The 24,337-nt window shown below is 31.6% G+C and overlaps 1 protein-coding gene across 1 annotated transcript in view; it reads left to right on the top strand.

Annotated features, from left to right (window-relative positions):
• The first annotated feature begins 8,811 nt into the window (after positions 1-8,811).
• LOC126776248 (ecdysone 20-monooxygenase) overlaps positions 8,812-24,337 on the top strand; it is a 38,604-nt gene continuing 23,078 nt past the window's right edge. The window contains exon 1 of the mRNA XM_050498563.1: positions 8,812-9,001. Coding sequence (XP_050354520.1) covers positions 8,951-9,001 — 51 coding nt within the window. The 5' untranslated portion in view covers positions 8,812-8,950. The remainder of the gene's footprint in view (positions 9,002-24,337) is intronic.

The following is a 24,337-nucleotide window of genomic DNA, read 5'->3' as shown; positions in this document are numbered from 1 at the left end:
GTCACGAGCAGCGTGCCTGTGCTTTGTTACCTAATGTGAATGGGCTGCACTTTTGCACCAAAATTACATTTTGATTTTTTGACATTAACCATTTGAGGTTAAACTTAATTATCGCGTCGGGAGCGATGTTTTAGAGTAAAACTTGATGGTTGGTGGTTATGTACCGTGTAGACACGAGTCAATAGGATTTGGAAAAGGGGGCGAACTACTGCGAATGAGTAAATGCACACTCGTGAAGTATTAGAATGTTTTGCCGCAAAATTTGTCATACAATTCGTACATATGTAAATGAGGTATTAGATATTGTAAGTATATTTACTAAGAATTGTTGTTGTTATTTTTTTGGTAGATTTTGACCTTGTAGCAATTATTAAATTTAGACCACCCAAATTCAAAATCAGTAAAAAAAAATAAGTTTTAAAAATAACAAACCATTTTTGTTGGATAATTTAAAATAATCTTATATATTAAACGATAACTTTATATAGGCAGTTACAGGTAGAATACACCTTTGCGCTAGGTCATAATGCTTTAAACGTAAGAATATTCTCGTGATAAAATTAGAAATAGCAAAGGTTATTGTATATGACTATGAATATTTTATATAATCCGTTTTGACACAAATACATATTTACATATTTGCAATTATGTCATTTGAGCTATGTTTTATGAATAAAATCATACGTGCACACAATACATTATGACATGCTAAAATTAGTGACGTAAACGAGATGGTTTGGAAATCTTTGTACATAATTCTTTACTATATTTCGACTCAGTGGTCGAAATTCGACTATAATCATTATTGATAATTAAGACGAATAAGAATTAAGAAGAAATTAGGAAATATATAATGTGAAATTGCATGTTTCGAGCATGTTTTATCCATTCGGATTTGCATTTTTTTTATTAATAACGAAGCTCGTCAATAGCTTATAAACAAAAATCAGTTGACAAATATCCACAGGAGAATACGGTTCTGAACTGTTCTGTCTTTTCCTATTTATCTTTCTATTGTCTTAAGATAAAATGGTGCCAGTAAGGATCTTGGATCTAGGAGTTCTTTGATTGAGATCAATGAAAGATGAAACATACTTATTAAATTGTATCTCCATATGAATAATTTATATTGTTAGAATAATACTTCGTGATCAAATGATTAGGAATGAAAACTGAAAAAGTATATTTTTATAAAATAAGTAAAAAAATAAAGATTGGTAAGCATACTAAAACTACTGGTTTGGAAGTAGATACTTCAGAACAGATTAAATAAATATTGTTAAGAATTGTCATTAACAGTTGTAAATTCAGTAAACAGTAACAGTCTGTTAATGTCCCACTGCTGGGCTAAGGTCTCCTCTCCCTTTTGAGGAGAAGCTTATTCCACACCGCTGCTCCTATGTGGGTTTCCTCAGGATGTTTTCATTCACCGTCAAGCACGTGATGAATTATAAACACAAATTAAGCACATGAAAATTCAGTGGTGCATGCCCGGGTTTGAATTCGAAATCATCGGTTATAATTCATTGTTTCAATATATTATATTTTGGCCTTTAATAAGGGGTAAAACGATAACTTAAATTAATTAGATAGGTACTTTAACTTCTGGAAGTTTTGGAATTAGAGTAACAGTCAATTTACCACTGATTTTGAGTAGAAGGCTTATTCCAACGCGCTGATTTAAAACCGGTTGGCCAATTATAAATAAACATGTTTATATGAAACTGACTAGATGCAATTGTTTCTTATATTTTATAATGTAATCCAACGGTGCCCAAATTTTTTTTACATAAAACTGGATCAAAACAGGATTACATTATTTGTTTAAAAAAAAAGAGTATAGAAAAGAAATATAATTATTTAACTTTTTCAGATATTTGAAAATATTGTAAAGGTGTAATACATTGTCAGTCTAAACATTTCTAAAATAACTGGTGGTAAGGCTCTGTGCAAGCTCGTTTGGGTAGGTACCACCCACTCATCAGATATTCTACCGCAAAACAACAGTACTTGGTATTGTTGTGTTCCGCTTTGAAGGGTGAGTGAGGCAGTGTAATTACATGCATAAGGGAGATAAAATCTTAGGTCCCAATGTTAGTGGCGCATTGGCTATGTAAGCGATGGTTGACATTTCTTACAAGCCCAATGTCTAAAGGCGTTGGTGACCACTTACCATCAGGTGGCCCATAAAAATAATAATAATGTATTCTGTTCTGTAATGTAACATACATTAAAGAGCAAAACCGATTTTTTACATTATAAAGTATAATATATATAGAAAACTAACGGTCAATATTTTTATTTTGTTAAATGTTTATTTATGAAACGTAAAAACAATAAAATAAAAAATCTTGACTAATAAACGATAATTATGTTAATCGGCTATTAACTAACTGTAAACGCCCAAGCGTATTCGCATCAGTAGCTACACTACCGATTTCAATCTCCGCGCTTATATTCGTAAAAACTGTTTAGACCGTGAATACAAAAAAAGATTTCTGTAGTAAACTGACCGATATGTCAATAGTAAATTCACTGTTTTTTGAATAAAAGTATCCGTAACAGCTTGTGAATGTCCCACTGCTGGGCTAAATGCCTCCTCTCCTCTTTTTGAGGAGAAGGTTTGGAGCTTATTCCACCACGCTGCTCCAATGCGGGTTGGTAGAATTCACATGTGGCAGAATTTCAGTGAAATTAGACACATGCAGGTTTCCTCACGATGTTTTCCTTCACCGTAAAGCACGAGATGAATTATAATCACAAATTAAGCACATGAAAATTCAGAGGTGCTTGCCCGGGTTTGAACCCACGATCATCGGTTAAGATTCACGCGTTCTTACCACAGGGCCATCTCGGCTTACTTATAAATAAAAGTAAATTTTAATTAAAAGCTTGTAAAGTCGCGCTGCTGAGCTATGGTCTCCTCCTCTTCTTGAGGAGACGGTTTCGAGCTTACTAAATCACGCTGCTCCAAAGCGGGCTGGTAGATACAGTTGGCGGATTTCCATTTGCCACATAAGTTTTACTCACGATGAATTAAAAAGTGGTGCTTGCCAGGGTTGAAATCATCGAATATAATTCATGGTTTCAATACATTGTATTTTGATCTTTAATATTATTAGGTCCATACATATGAAATTCGAAAAATCGTACTGACCACTTTGATCTGAAATATCTCCTCTTTGGTTAAGAATTCCAAATTCAAATTTATAAATTCACTTAGCTGGTACATTTGAGTTTTGAAAACAATCATTCATTTGTTTTTTCCCCTTTTTTGTGGCGTCGCTTATTACCGCACAATGGAAAACATGAAATATCTGTATCTTTACGAGTACGAGTTTTACCGTGGCACCAGTGCTGCAGAACAGCTCGAAGGATTAATTATGTGTACGGCGCTGGTGTCGCAAAAGAAAGCACGGTACGTTTTTGGTTTCAACGTTTTCGTTCTGGAAATTTCGACCTTCAGAACCAACCCGTGGACGGCCGGAGACCAAAGTGGAAAATGAAGAATTAAAGGCTATTGTGGAAGCGGATCCATTACAAAGTACTTCAGAGATAGCTGCAGGCTTCGGGGTAAGTGATAAAACTGAATTAATCCACGTGAAGCAAATCGGGAAAGTACAAAAACTTGAACGAAACTTGAATCTGAATCAAACTTGCAAACATGCGTCGACACATGCTGTGTTACTTTGTTCAACCGACACAATAATGAAGTGATTTTAAATCGAATCATTACTTGTGATGAAAAGTGGATACTGTACGATAATCGGAAGCGCTCGTCGCAATGGCTGAACCCTGGAGACCCAGCCAAATCCTGCCCTAAATGAAAATTGGCTTAGAAAAAGTTACTTGTGAGTGTTTGGTGGACTAGCAGGTGTCGTTCACTACAGCTTTTTAAAATCTGGCCAAACGATTATGGCAGATATATATTGTCAGCAACTGCAAACCATGAAGGAAGAACTAGCTGCTAAACAACCGAGATTGGTCAATCGCTCTAGGTCACTGCTGCTGCACAACAACACAAGACCACACATTGCACAACAAACAACCACTAAGTTAGATAAAGTTAGATGAGCTACAATTGGAATGTCTGCGATATCCACCGTACTCCCCGGACCGTGCTCCAACAGATTACCATTTTTTCCGGAATTTGGACAAATTCGTACAAGGAAAAAAATTCAACTCCGATGCGGCAGTCCAAACCGCCTTCAAAGAGTTTTTTGATTCTCGCTCCCATGGTTTTTTAAGTAAAGGGATCAATGAACTATCTATGAGATAGCAAAAGTGCATAGATAATAACGGTGCATACTTTGATTAATTAAATATATTTTACAAAAAAAAATTAATATATTCCTCACGTACAAAACGCCAATTTCATATGTAAGGACCTAATATATTTTGAAATTAGAGTAACAGTCAATTTTCCACTCATTTTGAGGACAAGGCTGGAAACTTATTCCAACGCGCTGATTAAATGCAGGTTGGTCAATATCACGTGGATGTGTCGAAGTGTCGAAACCAAAATATGCAGGTTTCCAACAAATAAGCACATGAAAGCTCATTTCTGGTGGTCCTAGTTTGAAGTCACAATGTGCGGTTAAAATTCACGTGTTACTCCAATGGCCCAGTAGTCATCTCTGCTCTTTATTGAACAAGTATTGTTATGTGTAAACTTGTATTAATTTAATGTTTCATGATTTTTTTTACATACTAGCTGTTTATCATTCTTCAGGTTTGAGTTCCCAATAAAATTTCATTTTGTTTCGATAAGCTTTATCTTATTAAGGCAAAATAAGTAAGTAGGTAATATGGCTTAAGTATACGTATACTTAATAATAAATATATTTTTTTTACCTACTTACTGACTGACTGCCTCGTTGGTCTAGTGGCTTGATGTGCCCTGGGGCCGTGGATGCGTGAGGTGGGGGCTTCGCGTGTCCTATTTCAGACTATGTCTATGTCCTGAGGAGGCAGCCAGGATGGCCTCGCGCTGCCGTACGCACTAGCGAGAAGTGCGGGGGGGGGGAGCGATATTACCTTCGCCCCCTGAGGAGCGCTCCGCCGAGCCACGAGCGGAGCAAAGCACGGGAGAGGCCGCGGATGCGTTATATCAACACGATCCCGCAGCCTCTCCCATCCGTGCTGAGGACGGCCATCGCAGTGGTTTTGGTGGGTAAGAACATAACTCGGTTTTACCCCTATGGGACCCGGGTACCTTTCTGAAGGTTTACACTGGGAGAAAAAAAAAGTAAAAAAAAGTGGCTTGATGTAAGGATGCAGACCTGGCGGTCCTGGGTTCAATTTCCAGATCCAATAAAAAAAGTTGTTGGGCTTTTCTGTCAGAAAATTCTTAGCAGCAGCCCGGAGTTTGGAAGTTGTCAGTGTGTACACTCCCATGCCTCGGAAAGCACGTAAAGCCGTTGGTCCTGCGCCTGAACTCTTTCCGGTCGTGTATTGCCGTCTCATCGGATTATGAGAGTTACGGAATAGAGACTGCACCTGTGTTTGCACACACACTTGTGCACTACAATATCTCCTGCGTAGTTTGCTAATCACTCTTGAGATTGGCCGCCCTGGCCGAAATCGGTTTGGAGGACATTATTACGTACGTATTATTAAAATAAAAATAACCTAATAATATTGTAGCTACCCTAAAGAAATCGAAACATAAATTATTATTTTGAAAGGTTATTTGAGTCTCAAAAAGTAAAATATTATTTTAATAAGAAAATTAGGAAGGCAATATATTCATTTGTCCTGTTTTTATAATAAGCGATCGAATATCGCCCTCCGGCGGCGATGCATGTATACGAGTAAGTTCTACAGAAAAAAAAAATCTTATCGTAATTATTGTATTCAATGTCGCTTGTCAACAGTTTTGATTTACTTTTCAATATCATAATAAATCAAACTGCTTTTATAGTATCTGCTTGTTTTCGTATATGTATATTGTATATATCCTAACATTTTTCGTATTTAGATATATTTGTAGTGTTACTACTAAGCAAAAGCTTAACTAGCTCCGACACTCGCGTTACAGGTGTAAATCTTAAAACTAAACAATATTAATGGTAGCGGAACAAAGATTTTCCTATTAATTTTGAAAAATTATGATAATAGTTTTGTAAGGTTTTAGTGATTTAATGTATATATTCGTTTTTAGGCACATATGTGCATATGTATGTCTAAAAAAGTGGTTGACATAGTTTATAACTTTTAATAAACCCAACTGATTTATATCAAGTAACGACTAAGCGGTACTTTGGAATACTCAGATTATTCCATTATAATAATTACATAACGTCTTATTTACATTTGTATTTTTACCGCGGACAAATCGACAAAGATAAAAACAATAAAAACGTGTGACAGCTCGCCAGGTAGATAAGAGCATCGAAACTGATGCTTTTGAAATAATTTCTGATTATGAAAACTAACATACGAATATAGAATAACATAAATCAACACATAGTGTTATAAAAACATATAAAAACTATGTATATCATAGTATACTCGCTACGCACACACTCGTGAGTAGCTTTAGGAGAAGGGGTATGATGGTCCATCAGAGCGTTATGCCGTTTACATTTTGGCGCCAATTTACATGAATAAACGTAATGTTTTTAATAGCTGGTATTAACTTATATAGGTAAAGGTAGTTATTTTGCAATCTGAGACAAACAGTTTAATTTTAATATGTACAGAATTTCAGTTTAGTATTAGTTTGTACTCAACAATTTTTCTTTAATTAATCCTTTATTTAATTAATTTTCCTTCAAGTGGCCCAAAGGAAAGGATCACTTATACATTCTCACCTAGCTTATTTCATTTAGATGTTTATTTTGTAATTGCTTGTAATATTATTTATTTAAAAAATATTGAAAGCAATAATAACTACTACATTTTTTACTACATTTTTATAAGTTGTTACAATACATACGATTCATTACTGTGTGATATTTTATACTTTCAACCATTTGATAAACTGGACAAGTTAGGGACTATACTTCTCTATTAATATTGATTGAGTATTAAACTGTATTTTTATAAGTCTTTATTAGCACTATACAATAAAATTCATAAAATGATGAATAATATTTTTATAGGCGGTTATTGTAATAAAGAAGTTGATTAATATTAATTGATAAATTTTTATTCCGTGTGGCTACTTGTTTTTTTAAAAATATTGTATATTTTTTTACATACATGGTAGTAACTATATGTTTGTATTTTTATTTTAATTAAATTTTTCAAATCTCTACGTATTTCTTTTTAAATTTTCTCATTTTCTATATATTTTTTTTTATAGAGTAGGAAGGAACTTACCTGATGGTAAGTGGTCACCAAACGCCCTTAGACATTGGCATTGTAAGAAATGTTAACCATCACTTACATAGCCAATGCGCCACCAACCTTGGGAACTAAGATTTTATGTCCCTTATGCCTGTAATTACACTGGCTCACAAATCCTTCAAACCGGAACACAACAATAACAAGTACTGCTTGTAAGTAATATTTTGCGGTAGAATATCTGATGAGTGGGTGGTACCTACCCAGAAGAGCTTGCACAAAGCTCTACCACCAGTAAACACCAGTAAGTCGAATTGAGGTGTCCAATCTGTGTTTTATAATTGTTAATTAACTTGCTTTACTTTTAAAATTGACTGCTTAGATAGATGGTGTATATAGTTCCTTAATTTGTTTTGCGTAACTTTTATTTCGGCGGAATTTATTTTAATAAAAAAAAAAAACTTTTTTATAACTGGTATTGTAGGTATATGTAATACCAGAAATACGTAGATAATTCAGTACCATTGATATTAAAACTTAACTCTTAAGGCTTAAGAAATAAGTGCTTTCTATCAAAAGCTCAAACTGAGTCGGTTGGATTAAACGTTGTAAAATAAACATCATCGTAAATAACTTTTAATAAGATAGTTACAGTAACATTAAAATTATAGAATAATATATTTATTAAAATTAATAAAATACCTCATGTCATAGTGTAAGCGTTTTTATCAGAACATAAATATATATGTTTTTTTTTTATTACCGCATTTAAGCTATATAAATATTTTTTTCTCGGTACTTCATGTAGATAATATTAGCTAAGTTTAATGACTTATTTGAATATCAGTTGCTAACTTTTTCTTTTTATCTTAGAACTAGATTATGGGCGCTACTTTTAAACAGCGTTGGTAAATAATAAATGTTGAATTAAGCGTATTTTTTACTTTTTTAACAGCTTACTAATGGTTCCGTTTGTTGAAATTCGTTCAAAGAAGTTTAATACCTAAATTAGTGAAAGTCAAAAGAAAGCACTGTTAAAGTATTTTTTTTAAATTAAGATTAACAAGATAAATTTACTATACCAATATTATTGTTAACAAATAAAAAATTAGAATAAATGTCGAAGGATTTTTTTTTTAAAAACGATTATATTGAATCAAAGCTAGCATAATAAATAAACATAACGTCGTATATCATCATCGATATCAGAAGGGATCGTTATTAGTTAACAAGCAATTGATCTTCCAAATGCATAGGCGTTTAATGATAGATAGCCTTGAGCTGATTTTATGATTTTTCACGAGGCCCTTATTGTTTATATTAATAGGTCGATGCCATGAAAGTCTGACAATCGGTCACGTATGTCCTGGTTGTCGATTGATATCCAAGATCCACAGTTATTAGATCGTGGATATAGAGCGTGAAATCAAGCGTTCGGTAAGAAGTAGTAAGGTAGGTACTAGGTATATAGGAGCAAAACGTGCCGCCGACTCCTCAGTCGCAACTTGCTAGCTCGCGAACCCTGAGCGTCGCTCTGTAACGCTACTAACGATTGACAAGGAATTTCTATGTACTGTGATGTTAGTAAACAATAAGTGTATAAATAAAAAGCGCGACGTGAAACTCCCGACACTCTTTCTGTGAATTTAAATGGACAATCATGTCTCTTCCGGGAATTTTCCTTTTTTCCCATTACGTGGAAAGCTTTTGGGTAAGTTTAGAATTAAGTCAAAAGTTTTATCGAGTAAATTGTAGTATCGTTACTTTTACTATCTTACATTTCTTAATTTCGTTTTAATAATTATGTGATAAAAAAATATTCAAATTACATAACCCTTAAAAAAGAAATATTAAATATTAAATTTAGTATCGCAGTTTTTAACTGACGAGTAATTTTAATTACTATGACTTTTAAAATAAATAACCCAAGGAATATAATAAATGTGAATATCGTTTCGTGTAGATAAAATGTAACATTAAAAATTGCAATACATTAGTAGAACCATGTACATAAAGTATAAAACATTAATGTTTTTTGTCTTGGTGGAAGCTATACATTATTCACGCATTTTTCTTGTGTATCATCCGTTGATTAGACGTTACACCATTATCGCGTGTTTCGGGATCGAAGTTACTACGGTCGTGGTTAGTTAGCGACTTTAAATTTGCTTTTTACGTCGTATTCACAGCGTTAATTTTGATTAAAAAGAAAGCTTTATTTTTATTGTACTCTATAATGTTATTTTTTGTCGTAGCTTTATTTTTATAATGTTTGAAAAAAGAAATATTTAAACATAGAATCCTAATATTGATATAAGCTTACAACTACAATTAAGAAAAGTCAACTACTCATCCATAAAGCAGGTTACGGTCGATGTATTTTCTTTAAAGTTCATAGCTTCCTGCGCATATATATAATCGTTTTAGTAGACTGACCTTTTCGATAATATGAGGCAAGCAAAAGGATTAAAGTTATCCTATAACAATTTTTTTTAATTACTTTTAAATCGGAAAAGGTTTGAATATGAATTGAGGAATTTTCTATCTTCTGATATTTCTTATACATTTCGCATCTCGATTTTCTTGACTCAGCTAAAGAAAATATCTAATAAGTAATAAATACTTTTTAGTAACGTTTTGATATTATTAATATTTATTTAGCAAGTAAGTAAAAAATCACAGACGTTAAATAATGCATATTTATATTTAAATTAATTAATTAATCAAACCAATTTATACAATTACACTTATTTACTAAAATATATATTTCTAACATAGTCTAACGTTCTTCCGAGGTCAAAGATCTTTCGTACACTTTGATATAGTCCTCTTAATATTAATACATTTTAGTATATGATATTTAATTGTCAAGTTACGATTAATGAAACTATATTGCCTCATTGAAGCAATGAGGGTTTATTGAACGTTCGGAAAGTCGGTCGATTTTTGTAACATTTCTCTTTAATTACCGCGTAATAATTTATTCAGACTTGTGCATAGAGCCAAAGTAACCAGAAGCACTACATGGGGCTAGTTAACCGCGACGTTGAATATGCATTTGTTCACTCATCACGCTTTAATATTCAAACGGTCGCTTACTCTTGTTTGATTCAAGGTTAATTTTTTGCTCTATATAATGAATAAAAGCATTTTATTATAAAACATTATGATATCGGTCATTTTAAAAAGGTAAACAGGGATCTGTCTCTTGTTTACAATGTAATTTTATTATTTCAACACTGGCTACACTCTAAATACAGGACGACTCATTTCGAAGCGTGAAATATAACAAAACGAGATCAAGTTTTCAAATTTTAAACGGCGAACAGAAATGACTTAAAACTATAAATCAAATCTATTCAAGATTAGTTTTCATATAAACTATTATAATATTACTTTCAATTTCAATTTACTTTTGCAAAATAATTTATAACACAATTTACAACATTTCTCTTTTGAGGAATATTGCATTGGTCCATCTACCTACGTCGTAAAAGGAATGTGCCCTCCAAATTTCCTGTTTCTAGAACCCGTGGTTTAGGCTGTGCGTCGATACTCCAACGAGTCATGTCAAAATTTTCATAAGTAATTTCATCACAGTAATTTATTATATATCTAAATTTACACAGGAATGTTATATTATACTACCGGAAGAGGTGTCAGCTTTCAAAGAAGCTTCAAATTACTTCTAGACATAGTTTCATTTGCATCTTACGCAATATTTTCTAATATAATACACAAATATGTACCAGACATGTATGAAATTAATTCGAATGAAATTAATTATTTATTTGTTTCTATTATAAATAGATAAGAAAATAAAACCAATAATGGTATAAAGCTTAGGAACTTTACATTAATTGAGTAAAATCTTTATATATCTAATAAGGGTATATGAAAATATATTTAGAATTAATATTTCAATTAACACATACATAACTTTATTGCATATAAATGATAATGTATATTAAAAATCCGTGATTTTTAATTCGATTTCATGAATTTTATGAAGGAGATACAATTCAGAAAAATACCACCTAAACTTTTATCGATGTCTGATATAGTCAATATGATAACAGTTGCAAACATGAAATTGAAATATTTGTTGCAAATTGATAAGTGATATTTAGTATATTTTTACATTAAAGATACACTGAGGAAAAATCTTAATAATAATTCATGTGAATTGTGTGTACTTATATAAAAAAATATATAGTATCTACGAAGCGTCAGCGCTCTTGTGGGATAGGATGTGGAATTATAGTTTTTCCCTATCGTAGAGAAATAATTTCATTTTCTTGGATAAAAAGCATCTTATATGTTAAAGCAGGGCTACCATAATGGTGAGTTTGAATAATAAATAACTATTTATTCAATTGTTTTCGCATGATACCAAAATAAAAACATAATTTAAAAGTATTTATTTGATGTACCTATCGCGTGACATGATCGACTCATGGAGAATTAACTTAATTTTCAACTATATATATATAGATATATGTATATTTACAAGTTGTGTATTGTACGGAAAACTGCCATATGCGTGACCGAACATAAGAATTAAGTAAGGTGATATCTAACCAAACAGTCATTTTGACCACCCACTTAACTGTCAAATTTTGACCATGTGTCGTGCCCTACAGCAACGTCTAATCTTCTTGGAATACTCAAGGAATTTAAGCTCATGAAAATATAACGCTAACAGTGTAAGTTAAATGGACTATAGTGTTGCAATAGGTAGCAATTGGTTGAACGTATTAATAAAAGAAAAACCTAAAAACTAAATACAATATTTGCATATATTTAGATGATAAAAATGATGTACATAATTAATATATCTTGTCAATTTTATAGATATGTTGGTATTTTCTATAAATAGGTACTTACATATTTTTTTATTATAGGTTTTAAAAACATAATTAGTTCATAATTATTATGAAATAAAAATTAATTAATTACTTAATAATCTTTTAAGCAAATTATGGTAGATAATGATTACACCTTTCATCATCATAAGCTTTGATAATATCGAGTATTTAAAAAAAAATATATTTACTTTCCAATCATTTCAAAAATATCGTTTAAAAAAAACATAATTTTAAGAATATCATTTTAAGTATAGAATGAACGCAATTTTATTACACAGATAAAATATATTTAATATTCTAAGTTAGAGTTACAAGGAACATGGATAGCGTAGTTCATAGACATGTCTATTGTACTGATAGCATCGACTTGTATTTCCTGTATGCAAAGCCTGTAAAATGACTCACCTTGACGAATTGTTCTTATTTTAAAATATCCTTCGTGACCTTTTTTGCAGACTGAAACTGGAAACATACGTACATTAATAGAAATAAATGATTATTGAATTCATTAAAAGAGGGTTGTTTTGAGGGGTCGCTCCCTCGCGTCGGAGGCGGTATATAGCAGATAGATGAAAATATATAGAGTTCTGAGTTGGATTCGATTGCGAAGTTTTTTTGTTATGTAATTGGAGTCTGCTGTTCTATCTACACATTTGAATATATAAGAATTATTCAATTAAACAATTATAGCTATGTAAATATGAGATTATATTAATGTTTATTTGATATTTTATTACACCACACTAAAAAAATATATAATTTTTACAAATACCGCGCTTAATGGAATAATCATTGACTACCTATTTGAAAAAGGATTTAACAGAAACACGCCCAAACAGTTTACTTACTTAAAATAAAAAACTACTTAAATGAAAAAACATTTTTTTTAACATAAATCTATGTTTTATTACATTGGTATGACTGTTTAATAACTTTACTTTTTGTATAATTACTATTAATGAAATATTAAATTCATTTTATTATTATATAACCAAATTTACAATGTAATATAATTAATATTATGATATAATAAATATTTAAAATCCAAAAGCCCTACAGATTAATAATATTACCTTCGTCCCATTTAAAAGGAAGAGGATCGCGTGAAATAGTATGTTTTATAGTAACAGTTAGTTAGCTTATAGAAGAACAGTTATACACATTTGTGAAGTCCTGACCAAACGGACTAGCTGTGAAACAGGAATGAAATGGGGTCGCTATAGTAGGAAGACAATCTGATACTATTTCCGCATATAGCTGTGCCAGGTAGCTGCATTAACTGTTCTATATTACAAGATATTTTTGTATTTTTATAAAATTTAAACGGTAAATGTATTACTTTGTTCACTTTGTTGTATGCCATGTGGTAAAGAATAGAGTCAGCACAGCGTCTAACGATCCGTATGGTGGCGGGAAAATCAATCCACCAGAGAAAACATGCCCAAAGAAGGCAAAAAGCTTTGCAAATCCTTTTAGTCCTGTCATTATACATTTCAATATGTATGGGAATCGAGAAGGCTGACGGACGGACGGATATTGTTAGATTTCTGTGTTCGTAATATAGTAGTAATTGCGAATTTACCCAAATTTAATCCATTTTTCAACATGGCGGAGAAATCGTACGAGATTTTTCACCGTCTACACGATATTAATAAATCAGCCACACATTGCGACCCCAAATAGAGTAAAGATTAGCAAATGATGTTATATATATATATGCAAACACTATATAGATACATAAGCACTATATAGATATGCAAACATTAAAACGGTAATTTCAAGTAGTCCTTGACTGTGTGTGCGAAATCTTGTAAGTGTAATTAAAACGACTAGAAATCGCTCACAAAAGTATTATATCGATTCGCGTTTCAAGGAGACAAAACAACTTTTTATTATGATACATCTGTATAGTATACCACATAATACTGTAGTAGTAATAAAAAAATATATAGGCATCAATAAAAGTTCAGCATCGTACAACATTCCAGCCGACAAATCTCAATCTTAAAACATGTAAGTATGAAAGCCTTCGTTATGTGTCCATTATGGAAACGGTTATTTTAGTTAGGTCAGTTATTTCGGGAACACCAACAAGTCAGATCATATCGTTATCAACCCACCGGTTTTGTTTGCATCAATCGTTCAATCGATTGCTCAGTAACTGGTTAACTGGCTAAAACTACCCTATTAGTATGATAATGGATTGCGAAACCGGTCGTAAACCTTCATGATACGAAATTTCGTGGCGGCTACGCACCTACGGCTCGCCTTGAACCTCCATCAAGGACATGCAAGGTTTATTATTCACTATTCAATATCGGAGCGTGTGCTCGACCTCGTACTTGTGAAAATATTTACGACAAAATATACTCATTATCGTTTCTCTCATTACAGTTTACGAATAAATGAATACTGCTTCGCTTAATTGGATGGGCATATCAGAGGCGGAGTTATTTTTCTGAATAACATTTTATTTACGTTGATATTACGTAAGCTCGACTACAATTAAGTGGAGGAATGCACAATGTTTACTTTAGTGAATAAAATTAGAGCGTCATTTTATTTGAATGCCGCGTCCCCGTCTCGTCTGAAGGTTATACGAAGGGAAGCAGACGTATGCGTAGTGTTATAGTGACACATATCCGATGTGGCGAGACGATCGGACTGGGCGGCCTTCGGGATACAAAACGAATAGCGCGGGCTCCGCCGCCAGTCGGCAGGGAAGCTGGGCTGTATATAGCTGTGGCTAAGTTCAGATTGTCGCGAGGAATAAAATAATTATCAGATACTCGCTGCACGAATTAAATACCGGCTTGTCCATCAAAATATTTTCGGACGTCCTTAATTTGCAGAACAATATTTATGCCGCCCGTCATAATTAGCGCGTCGGGGTTGAAATAATTTATATTAATAAAGTTAATCTAGACTGAATTTTTCTCCGAATTCACTTTTAAGACGCTTGCACATAATGGATTTTCAACTATACTATATATATACGTACTATTTATATTATATGATATTTATATTATATACGTACGTATATTGTATAAAATGGCACAGAAATAAACTTTGCTTGCAGACGAACCACTTGAATCTTATAGTAATTTGGCAGCCTTTCTACTTTACTAGCGTCAGAATTAGTCTTCTAGTGGCTAGTAGAACTAGGAGAGTTGGTTAATTTTGCCAAGAAAACCAAAATCGCGACACATCAGAACAATGCTGATAACTTTCCTGCCATAATTTCTTGCGGTCATAATTTTCTCAGTCTTCCTGCAACATTTAATAACCTCTTTTGTAATATAAAAAAAATATATATAACAAAGTCTTAAAAGGTTATAGTAAACTTCGTTGTGTAAACACGGAATACTTACAAGCATCAAGGAAACGTTCTATTAATATATCATGAATATATCTCAAAATCATGAATGCTTGAAATTTAACTGGCGTATGCATCACTGCATTATAGACGCAATTAATTAAACAGATGAACTGTATGAACTGGCCTCGATAAATACGGAAGAGTTGTTCGATCCAAGTAATTCTACCTTCATCCATATAACAAGCTATAAACGATTTATTAATATTACACTTAATTTTTCCAATACGATATATTTTTATCCAGAAATTAACAACTTTAACAAATCAAAATATTTAATTTAGATAAATTTGAAAACTTAAGTTAAATAAGTTTTTGGTAGACTTAAGGTTAATTAAAAGTTAAATTTTTTGATTGATCATGAAAATTTTAGACTGTTTTTTATTTTCTAAATGTTATTTATAAGCTCGTCTGGGTACGCACCACCCACTTATCAGATATTTTACCGCAAAACAGCAGTACTTGGTTTTGTTGTGTTCCGGTTTGAATGGTGAGTGAGCCAGTGTAATTACAGGCTCAAGGGACATAACATCTTAGATCCCAAGGTTAGTGGCGCATTGGCTGTATAAGCGATGGTTAACATTTCTTACAATGCCAATGTCTATGGGCGTTGGTGACCACTTACTTTCAGGTGGCCCATTTGCTCGTCCTACCTATACAATAAATAAAAAATGTTGTATGTGTATTTTAATAATTTATAGTAATACTATACTGCGAATGTGGCTCTGTTTGTCTGTCTGATTCGATCTTTACTTCATTTTGTAAGTTTAAGCCTTTGGCTTAATGCTATATTATTACAGGCATAACCACATGCAATGCAAATTACAATAATATCATATTTTGAATACCCGAGTGCGTGTCAAATTTCATATGTACTAAAAAAAAACTGCACAAGATCTGGATAACAAAAGGGCTCGTTCACACGCCTTTTATTTTAAAAGAACGGATTACTTTAGGCACGTCTGTCTGGAATTCTGAACCAATTCGTAGGTAGGTAGGACCAGTTTTGGCTTGAGTTTTATTATAATACGTTATCTGCAAAGAATACTAACAAGCAGCGCCCAATTTTACGAGGTTTTTGACCTAGGCATCTTCTTTGTTTCGACTTAAACTACTTAGATAAAATATAAATGATAATTGTAAGAAACAGCTATTCGGCGTGGCGATAACCCCTTCTTACGTAAGTTTTAGGAAGAGTTGTTGCTACAGAAACATCTGGAAACACGAGAATCCATATATGTATATTCGACAAACATTTAATACCTTTATTTGGTATGTATTGCAACGGTGCAGTCCAGTCAGTACTATAAATAGGTAATAGCGGTTATTTTAAGGTTGTCTAACTGTCCACACCCTTTCGTGTTTGTAACGCAGCTACTTAACACATTAAGCCGGTAATTGCAAATATTGGGTGTGGTGATATTTACCGGCGATCGTGTTAACATTATGATTACAGACTCTTTGAGGCTTAATTTTTATTTATTTATTTTAAATTGATAAAATGTTTTATTAGCTTTTTAAAAAAATAAACAGATTAGCTTGCTTTTTAATGTTTTTTTAATATATGAATTTGTTATTTTATTTATTTATAAGTAAGTATTACATGAATATAAATGATGAATGACTCTAAAAAATTTAGTTAAATCGAAACAGTTTTGACGAGGAGTATGCTGATATGTTTTTAGGTGTATTAAGCGATTAGTATTCTATCTTAATGACTTCATTTGAGTTGCTGCGACTGAGAGATATATTTAGTTAGGTATGTTTTGGTATATACTAAAATAAGGAAGGTAGTCAAATTTATGTCAAATAAAATGAGAAATTAACTTAATTTATGGTGTTTAAAGTAAAAATGCATTTATTTTTGTTAAATTTGATAACGAATATTAAATGTGGTAATTTGAATTACTACCAGCTTTGGGTAGTAACAGTAGCAGTAACAGCCTGTTAATGTCCCACTGCTGGGCTAAGGCCTCCTATCCCTTTGGAGGAGACGGTTTGGAGCTTATTCCACCACGCTGCACCAATGCGGGTTGGTAGAATACACATTTGGCAGAATTTCAATGAAATTAGACACATGCAGGTTTCCTCACGATGTTTTCCATCACCGTCAAGCACGAGATGAATTATAATCACAAATTAAGTACATGAAAATTCAGTGGTGCTTGCCCGGATTTGAACCCACGATCATCAGTTAAGTTTCACGCGTTTTAACTACTAGACCATCTCGGCTTTGGGTAGGCCCGGTTATTCTGCTACGAAACATGAATATATTGTTTTGCTCTATATAAATGTTGAGTGAGCCAGTGTTATTGTAATACAAGGGACATCACATCCCATCAACACTTGGCAGCGCATACACGGTAGATATAAGGAATTGTTTTGACTTCATACAGTTGCAGAACGAATGTGAATACCGTCAGGTGGCCAATGGGCCAATATGATAAGCGAATGCGCTTATCATATTTAAATATGAAAAATAAAAAAAAATTACACACACATAATTTTTAATTTTTCATTGCGATAGCATATAGCATAACACGTGAATAAAAATAATTAAAAAATTAATTAAATAAATATAACTACATAATAATAAGTTATCGAAAAGCTACAAACTAGATTCTGTATAGTATTCTTCAAATGAAAAAATAAAAGCTATTATTAGTTGGTATAATAAATATTTAATTCTAGATTTGCAATATAATAAACAATTTAAAGTGGCATTTGACATTTTTTATTTCTACTAATTGATATAAATGCAGTTGATATTTCGTTGATAATAAATTACCGGTCGCAAAAAATAAACCGATGTCTAAACGAAAAATCTTAATGCATCGCTCGCATGTAAAACATATGGTGATTAATCAATTTATTATACTGTATTAAGAGGAAATTGTACATTTTAGTTGAATGAGTAACTTCGTATGCACATGCATATGTTTCGAGGGCACGTCCTTTTATTATGTCCAATGAGATGTAATTGTTATCATTGACACCATGCAACCAATCAAACTCATTACTTGTCTTCTCTTCTCATAAACTAGGCACTTTATACAATAGACAAACGTTGTAACTTTATTTAAAGTACATTAAATACTCTTTAATAAAACTTATATAATTATATCGTTACATATTAAAATATTCTAAAAGTCGTTTTATTTTGTACAAATAAATGTATTAAGCAGTGATAGGTTGTTTCGGCAATTTATAGTTATTTAAGTCATAAGCAAGAAATTGAAATTCACGTTTGTCACGTCTAAATAGTCTGAACTGAAAATGAAATGGGTGAAACTGCGAAGCGCAGTTTTTTTATATATTAATATTATACACTAAAACTTACTACTAGGCTTACTACTTTTTAGTTAGTCATTACAACAAAAACATCCCATCATTTATTATTATAGATAAAATTAGTGTCTATAGCACGTAAGGATTTAAATTTTACACCATATAGTGAAAATAAAAATATTAAAAAACAACAACATTATACTAGGAATATTTTAGGATTTATAGTTAGCTTATAGTTATTTATTAGAAAAATATTAGGAAAATAAATAACTATAAGCTACTCATCAAATATTTATTTTAAATTAACATAATATTAACATTTGAATAATTTAACTTATAATATAAGGATTCAAGTACTTACCAAGAACTAATAATAAGAATAGTCACAAATTATTCATAATATTATATTTAAGTATCAATAGTTCAACACCTCGAGAAAGAATTTGATATAAATTTTGTTATATGTTTATTTAATGTGTTTTCTCGATTAGAATATTTGACTATTTCTAAAATATATTTTAAAATATTTTGAATATTTATTACTATTTCAAATTTAACAAAGAATAATTTTTAGTGATTAATAAAATAACATGTATTTTTAGGATGCATTTATATAATGCATTTTTTTCTTTTTTTAAGTACCTACAATCGATTATTACATTAATTATATTTTTTCTTGTATATCATAAATTTGATATGTTTGATTATTTAAACATTTATTATCTTCAAGTAAGACACATTAAACTTGTTTTTTAATCTGTGGGTAAAGCTTGGCTCATATAACTTAACTACGCATAAACTTCAAACATCATAAAGTTTTTTTTAATTAGCGTACGTGATCAAACCGAATTCAGCTCGTTGAACTTACACAGGTAATGTGTACATTTCCTGCTCAGGAATATTCAAGGTAGGGCCCGCATTGACCTTGGAAGGGCACCATTCTCGTTTGCAACTGCTATCTGACCTTCACAACCCTATCAGTTGGGGAGAGGGAACGTAACTAGGGGTACGCTAGTCGGAAACTTAGTGCATAAATTATTATACCAGGGGATTAATTTTATTGTTACAGTTATGTATGTATATAAATTATTTCAGTCGTCAGTCCAGGTTGAAGTTGAATGTCCGACACGATGTTTATATTTTTTGTTTATTTAGGAATGTGAATACTGAAAAGTCGCGACACAACAAAACATTACGAACTAGTGTTGGACATCGAGCTCAATCCGTCAATTGTTTATTAAGCTGTGTCCAAGTGCACGCTGTAACAAAATACATTGATACGATGTTTATCTGCACCTGAATATATACCAAAATTTATATAGAATTTAATTCTAAATTCGAGAATGAATTTAATACTCGTGTTATTTTTATCCCAAAATTGATGTAAACAAGACTTTATCGTATTCACATGTGCTCATGTCGAATTGAAAGTAAAAAGTCTTAGCAAGGGCAAAAATGTCAAAAGCAAAGGTTTTGTCTTTATAAAAATAGTTTTCTAAATAATGCGTTATTAAATTTAACATCAATAATTATACGTTGACTAATTAATACGGACAACTGTGGAGTAAGCCAAAAATTATTATATTTATTTTTACGTAACACGTTTGACGATATGATAACTCATAAATTATAAGTATTATATATCGTGCAATATACTTATACATATTGGAGACACATTTGTATTTTGTTACCTATAATCGAATATAGTCATTTCATAGCTAAATATATTATTAACTAATAATACGTTCCGAATTTCAAAGGTAAAATTAGGGTCTTAAACCGTGATGTTATTTAAATAATAATAAAAAAGTGACGCCATATTAAACATATCAATCGGAGAGAAAACATTGACCCAGCCAATCCAAATTATTTCTACAAAGTACCTGAATGCGAGTTGTTGGATATAATAATATAAATATGGCAGATTTAAATCGACTCATGCAGGTTTCCTCCCTATGTTTTCCTATATCGACGAACACGCGTAACATTGCAAGCAAAAATCCAGTACATGAAAATTCAGTGTTGTAAACAAATATTATAATAGAAGCGATTAGCTCTATCGCCTCATATGTTATTTCTCTTCAAAATTACACGGTATAAAAACAATTTTGATATTCAGAGAAAGCTTAATATGTTATTTATATTGATAATGATTAAAACTATGTGACGAATAAATTTACTTAAATTTAACTATACATATATAAGCGAAATACCCTAATTACGAAATCTCCTAAACTATCCAACGGATTAACTTAAAATTTGTCACAGTAACTCCTTGCCCAACGTAGACGCTCACTAAGAACGGATTTTACGCAAATCCTATCCAAAATACGCTTATGTACCCAACGATTTGCTAGTATATTCGCGACATCTATAAATTTCATACAAAGTTTTTGTTTCTGTTATAATATAACGCTGCTAACGTTCGCTTTGAACGTGTCTGAACCGATAATTTTTCTCCGCCTACATAATATATTTACGTAGAATATATCCTATTTATGTCCTAAACCCATAAACTAGTTATATGACAGTTTCATATTACTTTTTTTTATAGAATAGGAGCCGAGATGGCCCAGTGGTAAGAACGCGTGAATCTTAACCGATGATCGTGGGTTCAAACCCGGGCAAGCACCACTGAATTTTCATGTGCTTAAATTGTGATTATAATTAATCTAGTGCTATACGGTGAAGGAAAACTTCGTGAGAAAACCTGCATGTGCCTAATTTCATTGAAATTCTGCCACATGTGTATTCCACCAACCCGCATTGGAGCAGCGTGGTGGTATAAGCTCCAAATCTTCTACTCAAAAAGAGGAGAGGAGGCCTTTAGCCCAGCAGTCATTCACAGGCTGTTACGGTATAGAATAGGAAGGCGGACGAGCATATGGGCCACCTGATGGTAAGTGGTGACTAACGCCCATAGACATTGGCATTGTAAGAAATGTTAACCATCGCTTACATCACCAATGCGCCACCAACCTTGGGAACTAAGATGTTATGTCCCTTGTGCCTGTAATTACACTGGCTCACTCACCCTTCAAATCGGAACACAACAATACCAAGTACTGCTGTTTTGCGGTAGAATATCTGATGAGTGGATAGTACCTACCCAGACGAGCTTGCACAAAGCTCTACCACCATATGATCGGATATAACATAACGTATGTATATATATATATATATATATATATATATATATAGATCGGACTGAAAAAACAAAACGACAAAGCATCTCTCTTTATAAGATTAGAATAATTGCCTATACTACCTTATAACCTCAACCTCGACTAACTACTTAGTGAATGTAGAGCAATATAATATGATTACAATATTGACATAGACTATCTAAGCGTATTCGTACTCATCATACGTATCATAGTCATATTTATTTTATGCAAATAATCAATACTATTATATAAATTTAAAGATTTTGTTTGTTTGAAATTAAGAAAAACTTTCTACGTTCATCTACGATCAACGACGTCTATTTCTTTTATACTTTTTTATAAATTGTTCTTTTAAAATGTTTTATAACTTGTATAGTATAGTCTCAAAATTACTGGATTTCCCAATGTGATGACAGCATATTATATATAATTGTTGCTCTGTGCTTATATAATAGATATTGACAAGACATTATTATTATGCGTTGCTTGATAGCGTAGCCATTGCTAGGGATGATGATAGAAAAGTAGTAGTAAAAGTAGTTCATTAGACATGGAAATCAATACTCTTATTATATTAATATATTGTAATTATTTATACTTAAGAAATTAATATATTTATATATATAACAGATAGATAAATTAATAATGGTTTCGTAGAATACCTATAATTAAATTTGAATTCATATTTTTTATGTTTGTAGAAAAAATACGTAACCATTTTTACAATAAAAAGAATTAAACAATATGTTCTATTTATGATTTACAATTATTCTTCAATAATTTAAATAAAATATTCCGTCAATATGTTTTAACCGTTTACTAACAAGCGTGTTTTAGATTCGTTGCTGATTATAAAACTGATATGTAGAACGTATTCACAATGAATTTTATTACAAGGATGTTGGAGCTTTCAAACTGTGGTAATGTCTAGACTCACGACGTCTGCTGAAAGCTCGTGCTATTGATCGCAATTTGCTGCGCTATCGGGTTCCTTAAGAGTCTGTACAAATAGAATACAACGTTTTGTTATCGTATACTAAATAAACTTTATTACACGCGAAACCTCGAATTTAGATAGATATATTTTTATGTAATAAGTAATTATAACGAAACAAATATTTAAATTGTATGTCATAGTTTATACGACGCAACATGATCTAGTAAAGTATTTATAGTAAATATATTTAATTTACATAGCAAATAGTTTTTTTTAATATTTATATATTGAAGGATTTGTCCTCTAACGATTACTTATCAAATGTAGAGCAGTATAACATTGGCGCAAACACGAGCATTACTTTAAGCCCAGTGGCTCTTATTGTAATACAAATAAGGTCCATAATGTGATTCCTGATGGCGCCATTCTTAAGGACCGTAGGACTGTTTGGTTTTATTATTTTATCTTTTTCATTGCTCGCCTTGTACCCACTTCTTTGTTAATTATGTCCTTCAACTTGTATTTAATTTAGTTCGGAATTCAAGGTTAGCTACCAATTAATTAATCAAGGAAATTAATTAATATGATTATAAATTTGACTTAAGTGGATAACAATTTAAAAAAAAAACTAGTTGTACAGGATGTAATTACAATTTATTAGGATCACAATTAAATTTTTGCTTGCGTAGTGTTAAGTACACTGCTTTATGATAGCTATCGTTGAAGTTTTAAAATTACAGAGCACCTGCAAAATTTCAAAACATCATAAAATAAATATTACCATAATTAGTCGTCAAGATTCAAATTATTATTATCGCAAGTTAAAAACGGCATGTCATTATTATAAGCACTAAAATATCACTATCAATAAATTTCTTTTTTATCGTATTCTTTTGTTATAATAAATTAAAGATTTTAAATAGATAAGGATATTAGAGAAATTTTCCATACTATTACTTTACGAATATTATAGTGTTTTCTACATAGTATTGAACCCAAGGCTGAATTCATAATAAATAATAATAATAAATAATTATACTTTATTGTACAACGCAAAGAGAAGACATAAAATTCAAAACTTGGATTCAGCCTAAATAAAGGTAATATACAATTTTGGCGACCTAATCGCTACATAGCGATCTCTTCCAGGCAACCAAAGTGATTTCTATATAAGTGCATGTTTATTAGGCTATCTATCTATAGAGTTCAAAAATAGATTTGATAAAACTGTTTACGTTTACAATATTTTGTGTAGTATAAACGTTTTTTTCGTTTAGCTTAAAATCGATAAATTTGTAATGGGATCTATAAATAATAATAAGGGCAGTCAATACTTTGTTACATGTTTGCATGAGATTTATTTGCATCGTTATATAGCTTAAAAAAAATCATATTTAAATAAGGGTTAGTT

The sequence above is a fragment of the Nymphalis io genome, chromosome 20 (genome assembly GCF_905147045.1).
Source record: "Nymphalis io chromosome 20, ilAglIoxx1.1, whole genome shotgun sequence".
Taxonomy (NCBI): domain Eukaryota; kingdom Metazoa; phylum Arthropoda; class Insecta; order Lepidoptera; family Nymphalidae; genus Nymphalis; species Nymphalis io.
This window is presented reverse-complemented; position numbering and strand designations above follow the sequence as displayed.